The sequence below is a fragment of the Thamnophis elegans genome, chromosome 1, assembly GCF_009769535.1.
Source record: "Thamnophis elegans isolate rThaEle1 chromosome 1, rThaEle1.pri, whole genome shotgun sequence".
Lineage (NCBI taxonomy): Eukaryota > Metazoa > Chordata > Lepidosauria > Squamata > Colubridae > Thamnophis > Thamnophis elegans.
In genome coordinates, this window is record NC_045541.1 from 7,265,410 (window position 1) to 7,280,317 (window position 14,908).

Genomic DNA, 14,908 nt, shown 5'->3' on the forward strand with positions numbered 1-14,908 from the left:
GTATCAAAAACATAGAATAACCACATTTATTTTGGATTTGTAATTATGCAGACTTAACTTATTTTGATAACATTGTTTACTATAGAGTTTTCTGATTCAATGTTATTTAATCAAACAAATTAGAAAGGATTATAATGTAATCCATGCACTAGATTATAATGTGGTGTGGTGATGAAGAAAATACACGCGGGTAGGAAGAAGGTTATGAAGGCACTCTCAACAGCTTGTGAGAACTCTCCTTTTATTGTCATAAAAACAGTTTACGTGGCAGAAACTAATACATTGATCAAAGTATCCTTGTACTGATTGGATTAGCTAGGCAAAATCCAGCTATGTTTGAGAGGGTTAATAGACAACCAGATGATGTTGCGAGCGATGGAATGTGCCTACGTGCCAGATGTTGTCTCATCTTTGTTAAGGAAGGATCAGGTTAATGATAATTGTGCTGAGTTGCATTACCCAGGCTTCACACTAATTAAGGAAGGATTATTGTGTTGATATTTGCATTCTCAACGTGGTTTGCCAGCCATTGAGAAAGGCAATCATCTCCACATATTGGATTGTTTAACAGTTGATCTCCCATGCTTCTTTTACCAGTCCAGGATACATTCCTCCCAACGGCCGGTGAGATCCCACAGGGTGGTCCTCCTTCAGATGCCATCAGCCAGACAATGTCGGCTGGCGGTTCCCCGGAGGAGAGCCTTCTCTGTGGTTGCTCCGACCCTTTGGAACGAACTACCCCCAGAAATCCGGACCTTACCTACTCTCATGGCCTTCAGAAAAGCTGTTAAAACCTGGCTATTCCGGCAGGCCTGGGGCTGTTGAGCTCATTGTTGAGGTCCAGCCCCAATCATAACGAATGTATGTGTGTTGTTTTTAACCTGTTTTTTATTTTTTTATTTTATTTTTTTATTATTTCTTTTTTTCCTTCGTTGTAAGCCTCCCGGAATCCTCCGGGATTGGGCGGCCTATAAATCGTACCAATAAATAAAATAAAATAAAATAAATATGGATATGGAGTCTCCCACAGTATGGAAAAATAGATTAGACTAAGGGATAGTGACGTCAGGCTGGGTACTCCATTCAAAATATAGTAGTATTTGCCTATGGTTGAATATTCATTTGCTTGAAATGAGAGCAAACTTTAAAAAAATTCTTTCTCTCCCCGGATGCTTTTGTTCTCATTATTGTTTTCACAAAGCAATCCAGAGCAAGTAAAATATTTTGTAAAGGAGTCTACCGATACATGTGATTGGAAAAAAAACAAACCCAAAATCTGCATTCCCTTTTATCTGTATTGGTAATATTACTAGTGGTCTGGAGAGCAAACTTATTAAAGAAAAGATGGCTATTCAAGAACAACAAAAGACAGACTATATCTTAGAATTTGAATTTGAATTTATTGCATTTATATGCCGCCCTTTTCCCCGAAGGGGACTCAGGGCGGCTCACAATCCAAGTCCAGGAAGGGGGTAAAGACAAGGGATAAAAAAGATGAACATGACAATACACAATTTAAAAGCACACGACAACCATACCATTCGAGGGGGGGGGGGGCAAAAGCTGTTTAGCCCCAGGCCTGTCGGAACAGCCAGGTTTTAAGGGCTTTGCGGAAGGCCTGGAGGGTGGTGAGGGTTCGAATCTCCACGGGGAGTTCGTTCCAGAGGGTCGGAGCCACCACAGAGAAGGCCCTCCTCCGGGTAGTCTCCAGTCGGCATTGGCCGGTGGATGGAATTCGGAGGAGGCCTAATCTGTGGGATCTGATCGGTCTGTTGGAGGTAATTGGCAGCAGGCGGTCTCTCAAGTACCCAGGTCCAATACCATGAAGGGCTTTATAAGTGACGACTAGCGCCTTGAAGCGTATCCGAAGACCAATAGGCAGCCAGTGCAGCTGTAGTATCCATTTTCCAACTCTGCTCTTAATGTAAGTTGCAACTTATGTAACTTGATATCTTTGATTTGTTTCTAGACGATCACAAATATGTGGAATTTGACTTCCTTGTCAAAGGACAGTTCTTGCGTATGTCTCTGGTCAAACACATGGAAATGGAAAACATTTCAACAGTAAGCCATTTTAATGTTTTTTGAAGACAGGTGAATGTTATGAATTTTAAACATTTCTCATAAATGTATTTTTAAAAGTGCTGCGTCATTTTCTTCCTAGAAGCTACATGGAAGACTTTAATGGGTATGCTGCCTACTTATTTATTTTTAATCTCTGCTTCATGCATTGTAGAGATACATAGTGTCAACCAATATTCACTTATATCAGTAGTAGTCAACCTTTTTATACCTACCGCCCACTTTTGTATCTCTGTTAGTAGTAAAATTTTCTAACCGCCCACCGGTTCCACAGTAATGGCGATTTATAAAGTAGAGAAGTAACTTTACTTTATAAAATTTATAAAGCAGAGTTACAGCAAACCCCCACCGCCCACCATGAAAGCTGGAACGCCCACTAGTGGGCGGTAGGGACCAGGTTGACTACCACTGACTTATATTGTAGAGCCGAGGTGGCGCAGTGGTTAAATGCAGCACTGCAGGCTACTTCAGCTGACTGCAGTTCTGCAGTTCTGCAGTTCGGCTGTTCAAATCTCACCGGCTCAAGGTTGACTCAGCCTTCCATCCTTCCGAGGTGGGTAAAATGAGGACCCGGATTGTTGTTAGGGGCAATATGCTGACTCTGTAAACCGCTTAGAGAGGGCTGAAAGCCCTATGAAGTGGTATATAAGTCTAACTGCTATTGCTATTGCTATATTAATAACTACATTGGTAGCCACTTCTAGTAATGCCCTTTGTAATGATGACTTAAACTAAAAGACTTGCAAGCATACAGCTCTAGGACTAATACACTACAGGTGGTCCTCAATTATTAACATCTCATTCAGTGACTGATTGAGGTTGTGATGGCATTGAATTACTGGCACTTTCGGTCCCCAAAGTTACAGTTGTCCGCGGTATCCCCGCAGTCGTGTGGTTGTGCTGTCGCCGCTTGGCAATCAGTCCAGATTTCAGAGTATTCCATGGTCATGTGATTGTGACTTGCAATCTTTCCTGCTGGTTTTCCGCAAGCAAAGTCAATGGGGAAGCCAACAGGAAGTCTAAAATGGAGTTTTTGCTTAACAATTGTAATTGGGTACTGGTCCAGTGCCTATTACCATTTTTTTAAGCAAAGACTATGTGTATTTTATTTTGAAAGTGTAAGATTCAGTCTCAGGTGAATAGATTTAACATGCCCAGCAGCAGAGTTCCTACCTTCTCATACTCAGCACCACCCAGACCTATACAAAAGTGCCCCCCAACCAGTGGTGGGTTTCAAAAAAGTTTGGAACCTATTCTGTGGGTGTGACCTTCTTTGTGGCAGTGGCTTGCCAGCCATGTGACCTGGTAGGAGTGGCTTGCCGGCCATGTGTTTTCTTTCTTTCTCTGTCTCTCTCTCTCTCTCTCTTTCTCTTTCCTTCCTTTTGCCTCTCTGTCCCTTTTTTCTTTTATCTCTCACTCTTTTTTCTTTCTCTCTCTCTCTCTCTCTCTCTCTCTCTCTCTCTCTCTCTCTGTCAATCTGTGTGTGTGTCTGTGTGTGTAGCAGTGGTGGGTTTCTAAATTTTTTGGAGCCTCTTCTGTAGGTGTGGCCTGCTTTCCGGGTCCACTGGTGGAACCTCTTCTAACCGGTTCAGTAGATTTGACGAACCGGTTCTACCGAATTGGTGCAAACTGGTAGGAACCCACCTCCGCCCCCAACTATCTGGAGCATATTTGGAAGGAAGGAAAAAAAAATCACATCTGTTCCCTTGTACCCATTATGCTGATGGAAGACAAAACTCGATACAAACAGCATCTGTCCAACTTTTCCCAAACTCAAAAACAGTGTAATAAAAAGTGAATGACTGTAAGAAGTAACTTTTTTAAGGTTATACATTGAACTGTATTTTTGACCAGTAGAAAGTTTATACTACTTTTCTGATTCTAACTCAGTGATTTCCACCATGGAATTGACAGGTTCTAGAATTCAAATGCAATGGATGAGTGAATGGGCAGTGGCTTGTTGATTTGGAAATATAGTCCCTTGATAGTATTGAACTGCAACAGGGGGCCGTAAATTTAGGGTGCAGTACTGCAGGTCACTTTAGCTGACTGCTATCTGCAGTTCGGCGGTTCAAATCTCACCGGCTCAAGGTTGACTCAGCCTTCCATCCTTCCGAGGTGGGTAAAATGAGGACCCGGATTGTTGGGGGCAATATGCTGACTCTCTGTAAACCGCTTAGAGAGGGCTGAAAGCCCTACGAAGCGGTATATAAGTCTAACTGCTATTGCTAACTTGTCCTTTTCTAGATGATGATGATGATGATGACGATGATGATGATAAAACCTCCCAGCATTTCTAAGCATTGGCCATGTTGGTTAGGATTGATGGGATATATTTAATACAGCAACATGCTTTCCATTCCTAGGAAGTGGGACTGTATGCTTAATTCTTATCTCCTAGATTTTGTTTTATAGTACAGTAGTTGATTTTTCTTTCTTTCTTCCGTGTACAGGAAGATGTAGTAGAAATTGAATATGTAGAGAAGTATACAGCACCCCAGCCTGAAGAATGTATGCTCCATGATGACTGGATCAGTTCCATTGAAGCTACAGAAGAATGGCAAGAGATTTTTAAATTTGCTTTTGGCTTTTTTATTTATTTAGGATTACCCATCTTTCCTTGCCCCTTTCTCTCTTCTGTGTATCAATAGTTTAGGAATGAAATGCTCTTATCAGCTATATTAGTATTGCCGTTGTCCTTTGCCAAACATTTTAGATCTGTTTTAAGACTTAATTTCTCTGAGGGACTGTTGCTTCTTTCAGAAATTCTTATAATCCATCTTTCTTCCCTACATCGGGGTTTTAGGTAAGTGATGCATTCAATGAAGGTATATCCTCCTACACTAATATGGCCAGGCAAAATAAGAAAATTTCTATTATTTAGAAATTTCACTGCTATTTAGAAATAGCATCAAAATTGAGCAGGGCAATGGCCTAGAGTTAGAGATCTCGCTGCAGAATCAGGAAGCTATGAGTTTGATCCTGGATAGCAGCAGGTATTTCTCTCTCTGGACGCAGTGAATAATTGTCTGCTGCGAACTCCCATGTAGGCATCAGGAAGGGCATCCGGCCAGTAAAGGCATGAACTCTGTTTAGTTGCCCCGATTCCACCCCGATGCAAGAGATTACCAGGACGTTAAAAGAAAAATAATAAAGAAGCAATGAAATCAAATGGCGTCACCAATAAGGTTAAAATGATTTTTCCAGATATACAACTGCTATGGTAGAAAAATTTGAGGCCTCAAAAGTAAGGCTAGAAAGCTTAAATTACAATAAGCTCCTTCCATTCTTTTCAGACAAATCCCCAAAATGACTGTACTGTTGCTTTAAATTGAGTGGGTATATTAGCCATGCAAGAGCCGAGGTGGCGCAGTGGTTAAATGCAGCACTGCAGGCTACTTCAGCTGACTGCTAGTTCGGCTGTTCAAATCTCGCCGGCTCAGGGTTGACTCAGCCTTCCATCCTTCCGAGGTGGGTAAAATGAGGACCCGGATTGTTGTTGGGGGCAATATGCTGACTCTGTAAACCGCTTAGAGAGGGCTGAAAGATCTATGAAGCGGTATATAAGTCTAACTGCTATTGCTATTGCTATGTTATGTTAGTGGCTCTTTTTGTCACAGAATCTTTTGCCATGATTTTCTGTTTTCTTTTTCCTTCGTAAATTAATAGGAGAATGAATGGGTATGGGGTGGAGTTGGCAGTAAATTTTCAGATTTGTAATAGCCAAGTTCTGGCCTGACTTAAATTGCTTTTGGTAACAAATCACAAATATGGCATTTCTTTTTTTAAATGTTTTTTTAATTTTTATTAAACAAACAACACACACACACACACAACAAAAGAAAAACAAAAAACACAAAAAAGAAAAAAAAACCCATCATCACCTACAGCATGTCGTTTGGTTACAAGTGTTGTTACATCCATGTTCTCGAATAACATTTACCATCACAGATTTTTCATCTAGTATCACTAAATATCTCACTTTCATTGTACAGTATATGTTCAATTACAATTAGTATTATTGTTTGTTTTCCCCAATAAACCTAATTCCCCTACATTCTTAATTGTCCATTTGATAACAGTATACCTTTATGTAATCACAGATCCCAATATGAAAAAAAAAATCACCAACCATTTATATTTGTATGTCACTATTTTCAATTATGCATAATTCCACCAATCAACTATCGGGTATGCTTATGTTCATTATTGTCCTCATACATTCAAACAGAGATCTTATTCCTTCATTTTTCAACAAAATATTCTAAATTGTCACTACATATATATACCAATTTTTAGTTATTCCCTTATTAAAATTATTTATCAACAACAAGATATCCTTGTAATATATTCTTAGGGTTATACATTATATCACCAAATCCTCTATCAAGTATACATAAAATCCTTGTTATCCTTATCCATTTTAAAACAAAAAATTCTAAAGTATTCAATTCATCGATGTATCAGTTTTTCATTTTCAAATACGGCATTTCTAAACAGTGCGAAAGGTGTTTGAACCTCATAAACACCTTGACATGGCATTCACAAAGTAAACTGTAATGGTTGCTATATGGCTATACCAGTCAACCTTTTTCTACCTACTGCCCACTAATGGATCTTTCTTGATGGAAAAATTTCCTTACCATCCACCAGTTTTTGCGCAAGTGCGGAATATTTTTTAGAAAGGAGGTGTCAGCTCCTCTTCATTAATTAATTAGGAAAGAAAGACCACGAGACTCCATGCGTGGAAATCAGGTGTACTTTTACTAATTAAGAATGATTAAAGGCAATGCATAGCGAAGTCTGGATATTAAGGCGCGAAAGCGATTGATATATAGAATAGCCCATTCCCCACCCCTTGGCATCACAGTCCCAGTCCAATCATAATTCTTGCAAGTGTCAGGTGTGAGATAACTTCAAAAGGCATCACGAAGATGGAATGTCGGTGCCGTTAGTCCTGGCGGGAAACACCCACGCATGCGTAGTCCGATCAGTCGGTGAAGTCCAGAACCTTCCTCCAGCACAATGAGTAACCCCTCCCAAATACCATGCCCTCCCTCCCCGTTTCATGGCAGCCGAAGCGATAGCAATGCAGAGGCTGACATCAGGGTCTTTTTTTTTAAAAAAAAGAAATGTACGTACATTTATCTTTTTATTTCTACTTTATGCATGTTTATAATGTTTTTAACTTTATGAGCCAGACTAAACACTGCTTACTCTCCTCCTTTATTTTCTCTATTTTTCTTCCCTTTTTTGTTAATTTTTTTAATCTTTTCCTTTTTATCTCCTTTTTTTACCTTCCTTAGGGCAATGTACAAAAGTAAGGCTGAGCTAGTTAGCCCACTTATTATTATTAGCCAACAACAATTCTCTCCTGCCTATAACTTTTCTTTCTCCTATTTTGCAACTGCTCTGGTCGGCTTCTGCCTGTCCCTGCTATCCCCCTCCTCCCCTTCCCACGTGTTTGCTTCTCCTATTTTGCAACTGCGCACTCGCTCAAAAGGAGGTTTTAACCTCCGAAGTCCCTACCGCCCACCTGGAATCCCGAAACGCCCACTAGTGGGCGGTAGGGACCAGGTTGACGGCCCATGGGCTATACGGACAATAAGAATGATTGGGGACTAGCTATATTTTTCTAGAAGAAAATGAGGGAATTTATTTATATTTATTTATTTATTTATTAGACTTATATACCACTTCATAGGACTTTAAGCCCTCTCTAAGCGGTTTACAATTTTTTTAGCAAATTGAGTCAGCAACTTGCCCCCACAGTCTGGGTCCTCATTTCACCCACCTCGGAAGGATGGAAGGCTGAGTCGACCTTGAGCCGGTGAGATTTGAACCGCTGAACTGCAAATCACAGTCAGCTGAAGTGGCCTGCAGTGCTGCACTCTAACCACTGCGCCACCTCGGCTCTTAACCGGAATGCTGGTTGCTTTGAACTAGGCACAGTGTTTATAACTCATTACCCGTCACATCTTGGCATCACATTTACAAAATACGGCTTTGAACAGACTCTGAAAGTTATGCTCAGTGGGTATAATTGAAATTTTTAAGAGGCAAAACTGCAGTGCACACCTTCAGGAATGTTCTTTACTTCTGACTTCCATAGGATCTTGACTGGTTCCTACGATCAGACTTCCCGGATTTGGTCAGTAGAAGGCAAACCGATCATGTCACTTGTTGGGCATACAGATGTGGTCAAAGACGTAGCTTGGGTTAAAAAAGGTAAGTAAAGTTCATTGTCTGTTGGGCAAAATAGATCTCCTCCAAAATCTTGTTATAGACTTTTATTTAACTTTATCTTTTAATAGATTTATATGCCGCCCAATCCCGTAGGACTCCGGGCGGCTTACGGAAAAAGTTAATATAAGAAGTTAAAATAAAGAACAATTAAAAAGAAACAATTTAAAAACAACGTACCATACACTCAATCTGGGTGGGGTTGGACCTCATTCCTGAAGTCAACAGCCCCAGGCCTGCCGGAATAGCCAGGTTTTAGTGGCTTTTCGGGAGGCCGGGAGAGTGGTAAGGGTCCGGATCTCTACGGGTAGGTCGTTCCACAGGGCCGGAGCAGCTACAGAGAAGGCCCTCCTCCGAGGAGCCGCCAGCCGGCATTGTCCGATCGATGGCACCCGGAGAAGGCCCAGTCTGTGAGTTCTTATCGGCCGTTGGGAGGTATGTGGCAAGAGGCGGTCTCCCAGATATCCAGGTCCTAGGCCATGTAGGGCTTTAAAACATCTGATTCTCTGTGAGAGAAAAAATAGTTAAATACGGGATTGAATAAAATTATTCCCGAAATTTACTAATAAAATATGATTAAAAATATTTTATATGAATTTTAGGAGAGTTAATTTGTTCTAGAAGATTTCCTCATTCTTTAAGAGAGTCATTTTAGGAGAGTTAATTTGTTCCAGAAGATTTATAATTATAGTCAGCTCAGGGTTTGTTTATTTTTTATTGTTGCTGCTACTGTTTTGATTATCACTAGGCAATGGCTGTCTCTTTGTTGTTAAATCTTCAGTTTAAAATTATTTCCTTCAAATTTGTTAAGGCATTTTTGGAGGAGGAGATCTGCAGCATCCACGTCTTTCACAGATTTGACTGGACTGTGTTAATTTTGTCCTGATGTTGTTTACATATCAGGAACAAGAAGTACGAGAGGCTTCCGACTTTGGCTTACCTGAAGTCATGATGTTTCTCCTGGCCTCTCCTGTTTTGAGAGACAATTGATGAAACTGGAGAAAGGTTGATGTTATTTAAGGCTGAGCTACATGCTATTTTAAAATGCATTAAAATGTGGTTTCATTTTTGCTCTAGATTTAGTGAAAGGGACCCAGCCTTAGTATAAAAGAGGATGTTTGACTGGCTTTTGGCTTTTATCCTTCAGCTGTGCTTCTGACATAGATGTGGGGTTCACCGACAAATGCGCGCCGACAAAACCGCGGTGAGAAAATCGCGATGTCGAAATCGCGCCCACAACAGCGCACCGACAAAAGCGTGCCATCAACAAACGTGAAAACAACGTAATAACCCTATCCCTAATCCTAAACCTAACCCTAAACCTAACCCTTACCTTAACCGTAATCGTGCTTTTGTCAGCGCGCTGTTGTCGGCGCGATTTCGACGTAACGGTTTTCTCGCCGCGGTTTCATCGGCGTGCTTTTGTCGAGCGCGCATTTGTCAGGTCACGAGATATGGATGTGGCAGTGGGGCTGTATCTCTAATTTACGGCGCTAGAAAGTGTTGTGTTCTTAGTAGTATAAGTTTATGCAACATTGATCCATGTTGGCATTTCAGCAAGATGCAAAGGAATATTAGTAGCCGGATTCCTTAAGGTTACTGAAAAGTAAAATAAAAAAACAACTGGATTTTAAAGCAACATCTAGATTTCACCTTTAGAAACATAGGCAATCTCTGTCTTAAGAGGTTGTCCTTCAAGGGCTAAGAGGAGCTGTATGACCTAACAGGCAGGTTAAACGAATCTCAGAATCCAATATATTCCTATGATTCCACCACAAAACCGCGTTCGACTAAAGCGCGCTCGACAAAACCACGTAGCTTACATCACAGGGCGACAACAGCGCGGAGACAGAAGCACGCTGTAAACGCTAAACCTAAAATTAACACCTAAACCTAACCACCCTAAACCTAATCCTAAACCTAACCCTAAACCTAACTCTTAACCTAACCCTAAACCTAACCCTTAACCTAACCCTAAACCTAATCCTAACCCTAAACCTAACCCTAACCCTTAACGTAACCCTAAACCTAACCCTAACCCTTAACCTAACCCTAAAGCTAACCCTAAAGCTAACCCTAAACCTAACCCTTACGTTAAGTTGAATCGGCTTGCTTTCAAAGCGCTATTTAAAGCGCCCTTCTTTCTCCGCCCTCGCTGTTGTCGCCCTGTTGATGACGTCAGCGACGCGTTTTAATCGGGCGCGCTTTAGTCGAGCGCGGTTTTGTCGTGCCATGGATTCCTATTACTTTTTCATACAGATAATACTTGTATAGGATTATTGGTTCATGCAATAGTAATCAGTACTTATGGATTATCACTGATCTTCATATTCCTTAAAATGCATGTATTATATTTCCTTTAGGTGTAGTAGAGTGTCCCATTTAAAATACCCTAAATCTGATTATGGTTTTGATGTACAGTTTTGCTTTTTTTTTTTTTTATCCTATTACCTGATTCTGGGGTAGAATGAAATTGGATGATTGGTTTAGGAAATGCTTAGTATACAATATTTCTATTCTTGCCTGTATTCTTCAGACAGCTTGTCATGCTTGCTGCTCAGTGCCTCTATGGACCAGACTATCTTGCTCTGGGAATGGAATGTGGAAAGGAACAAAGTGAGGGCTCTTCATTGCTGCAGGGGCCACGCAGGAAGTGTAGAATCTGTAGCTGTGGATAGTTCAAGGACCAAAGTAAGTTATATGCCTTCCTCCTCTGCTCTCGTGTTCTAAAAAATGGACAGGTGTGTTGTACAGTAAGCACTACTGCAGTTCTTTTGAACATTCCAATCAAAACCTCCTAACATGGCCTTGTCGGTTCCACCACAAAACCGCGCTCGACTAAACCGTGCTCGACGAAACCGCGTAGCTGACATCATCAACAGGGTGACAACAGCGCGGAGACAGAAGCACGCTGTAAACGCTAAACCTAAAATTAACACCTAAACCTAACCCACCTAATCCTAAACCTAACCCTAAACCTAACTCTTAACCTAACCCTAATCCTAACCCTTAACCTAACCCTAAACCTAACCCTAACCCTAAACCTAACCCTAAATCTAACCCTGACCTTAAGTTGAATCGGCTTGCTTTCAAAGCGCTATTTAAAGCGCCCTTCTTTCCCCGCGCTGGCTGTTGTCGCCCTGTTGATGACGTCAGCGACGCGGTTTAATCGGGCGCGGCTTAGTCGAGCGTGGTTTTGACGGGTCACGGGCCTTGTCAGGCTCTGAAAACTAAGATAGACCCATTGTGATTCTTGTGAGCAGATGTCTTTATTGCTGCTCACTTATCAACAAAAATCTTCCCAAACTACTTGCATCATAAATCATATCTCCTGGGAACTATTAGGGAGGACTCATCTGAACCCTCTTTCTCTCACACAAACTATTTAAACTGCATTGTCTCTCGCTCTGGGAGTTGGAAGTCCACAAGTCGCAAAGTTGTCAAGATTGGAGATCCCTGATCTAAGTAACATTCCATCACAGGTCTTGTAAGATGATAGCTTGCCTTGGGCCCTCTAACTGACTTTTTTCCAAGTACTCCTAAGGATGTCATTTAAAAAAAAAAAAATCAGATATAACTGCCAAGGGCTTTAAATGCATTTGCTTTCAAGGATTTAATGAAATATAGTTGTTAAAAGAGTTTGCAAAAACGGATGGATTAGGACTAGAGGATTGTAGGTTCAGATAGGAGAAAGGAGGGGTGTGTATATATGTCAACATGATGCTGGTTTTATGGCCTCCCTTTCTTTCATCCTTGAATGTCTAGGCAGGTGATGGCTAACCTTTTTCCCAGCGCATGCCAAAAGCGGGGAGGAGTGTAGGGGAGTTGTGTGCGGGCATGCCCACACCCATAATTCTATATACGCGACCACACGCACCCATGTGCGCCAACCCCCATCCTCCCTCCCGTTTTTGGCTCATGATGGACCTGTTTCTCGCCCTCCCCAGGCTCCAGAGGCTTTCTAGGAGCCTGGGGAGGGCAAAAACAGCCTCCCCCGCCCCCCGGAGGCCCTCTGGAGACTTCAGGAGGCATCCCTGAAGCCTCCGGAGGGAGAAAAACGGCCCAACGTGCAAACCGGAAGTCTGTTCCCGAATTTCTGGTTTGTGCGTTGGGTTGTTTTTTGCCCTCTGGAGGGTTCTGTGAAGCCTCCAGAGGGCAAAAAACGGCCCAAAACGAAGGTTGAAGTCAGCCGGCTTCGCGTGCCACAGGTTTGCCATCACGGGCGTAGGCATTCCTGTCATATCATGTATTAATTGCATTGTTATTTGTTGATGACGCTGCAATCTCTTGATTTGAGGTGGAGTTGGATTGATGAAATAATGGGGGCAGTTGGGTTTGGGAACATTGTGACAGCAGAGATTTTACATGTTAAGACCATAAGATCCTGGATGTTTCTATGCATTCAGTGTGGTTGGGGTCACTGAGAATATTTTTCTGCCATGGGCAACGTCTCTGCTGCTGCCACAACTCTACCAGGGCAGGTTAGACAAGTAGGGAGAGCTGATGATGAGGACCTTGCCCTAGATTCAGTGCAAATCTGGCTTAAACACAAGGGTATTAATTTAGTTGGAATCAGATCAAATCAGATATTTATTTAATCGATTTATAGGCCGCCCAATCCCGGAAGACTCTGGGTGGCTTACAACGAAAGAAAAAATAGAAATAATAAAAAATGAAAATAAAAACAGGTTAAAATCAACACGCACACATTCGTTATGATCGGGGCTGGACCTCAACAATGAGGTCAACAGCCCCAGGCCTGCCGGAATAGCCAGGTCTTGACAGCTTTTCTGAAGGCCACGAGAGTGGGTAAGGTCCGGATTTCTGGGGGTAGCTCGTTCCAAAGGGTCGGAGCAGCCACAGAGAAGGCTCTCCTCCGGGGAGCCGCCAGCCGACATTGTCTGGCTGACGGCATTTGAAGGAGGCCCACCCTGTGGGATCTCACCGGCCATTGGGAGGAATGTGGCAGTAGGCGGTCTTCCAGGTATGCTGGCCCTAAGCCATGTAGGGCTTTAAAGGTGATAACCAACAGATATTTACATTTTTATTCAAATGTTGTCCTTTTCATTAGTTTTGCAGTGGCTCCTGGGATAAGATGCTGAAGATATGGTCTGCAGGTAAGGGAAATATTTTAGATACAAGAATTACTTTTTCCCACATTTTCACCCCTCCTGCATACACATCTTCCTAACCATTGTGAATGTATTTCCATCGTACAAACATGCTGCCTTTGTTGTCTGCAGACAATTCTAAATGTAGTATTTTAGTGCAGAATTGTAGATTACTACACATAGGATGCTACTTTTGACTCTATAGCTGCAAAGTATGAAACAGCCATATATATAAAATGGCACATTTTGTAAAGCATATGATAAGCCAGTTTCATGCTCAGAAGCCTGAATAAATGGAATTCAACTTTAGTTCCATCCCATTTAATCTCATATATGCAATAAAGAAATGAAGACTAGCAAAGTGGATTTCATGACTAAATAGATAGAACATTTCTGGACAAAACAAGTTGGTCTTTTTCAAGAGGCTGGATTTGAATTACCATATTTTTCAGAGTATAAGACGCACCTTTTTTCCCTATAAAAAGAGGCTGAAAATCTGGGTATGTCTTACACACCGAATACAGCATTTTTTGCCTCCTGAAGCCCCGCCCCTTCACCAAAACGGCCGTGCATAGTCTTATGGAGGCTTATAGAGTGCTGCTGGGGGTTGGGGAGGGCAGAAAGGAGCAAAAAACGGGCTGTTTTCTGCCCCCCACCCCAGCCCCATAAGCCTCCATAAGGCTATTCATGCAAGTTTTTTGACAGAAAAAGGCCTGTTTTCACAAAAAAGGCCCGTTGTTTTGCTTGTTTTTGCCCCCCACCCCCAGTAGCACTCTTTAAGCCCCCCCCAAGGCTATTCATGCCTTTTTAAAAAAACGGGCCCGTTTTTGCAAAAAACAGGCTGTTTTGGGGAGGTTTGCAGAGTGCAAAAAAACTTTTTTTTCCCTTTCGGAAAGTTGTTTAGTTAGAAAGGTTGATGAGAATTACATTGATCAAGTGCTGTCTCAGCAGAAACAAAGTTTTAGGTGCTACAGGTTGTCACATGGATAAATACACCTGGAAACATCTACCTACCTACCTACTCTCTCTCTCCCTACCTATCTACTGTATTTCTCTCCCTATCACTCTCTATTTCTCTCTCTCTATCCCTCTACCTACCTATCAATCTATTCTCTCTCTCTCTCTCTCTCTCTCTCTCTCTCTCTCTCTCTCTCCCTACCCACCTACCTACTGTATTTCTCTCTCTATTTTTCTCTCTCTATCCCTTTATCTACCTAACTACTCTCTCTCCCTACCTACCTACTGTATTTCTCTCTCTTTCTCTCCTTCTCTAGCCCTCTATCTACCTACCTACTCTTTTTTTACATTTGCCTCTTCAAAACCTGGGTGCGTCCTATACTCCGGTGCGTCTTATACTCCAAAAATACAGTATCCTCCACATTCCATAAAGTTGAGGACAATGCTTAAGAAAATGATAATAGGTAGGTAGATAGATGGGTAGGTAGGTAGAAAATAGATAGATAGATAGATAG

The 14,908-nt window shown here is 41.8% G+C and overlaps 1 protein-coding gene across 1 annotated transcript in view; it reads left to right on the forward strand.

The window, feature by feature from the left end:
* The window catches only part of WDR12 (WD repeat domain 12), a 31,636-nt gene that overhangs the window by 3,007 nt on the left and 13,721 nt on the right, over positions 1 to 14,908 (forward strand). Inside the window, exons 3-7 of the mRNA XM_032226257.1 lie at positions 1,970 to 2,064; positions 4,536 to 4,642; positions 8,195 to 8,310; positions 10,862 to 11,016; positions 13,397 to 13,442. Of these exons, the coding sequence (XP_032082148.1) occupies positions 1,970 to 2,064; positions 4,536 to 4,642; positions 8,195 to 8,310; positions 10,862 to 11,016; positions 13,397 to 13,442 (519 nt within the window). The remainder of the gene's footprint in view (positions 1 to 1,969; positions 2,065 to 4,535; positions 4,643 to 8,194; positions 8,311 to 10,861; positions 11,017 to 13,396; positions 13,443 to 14,908) is intronic.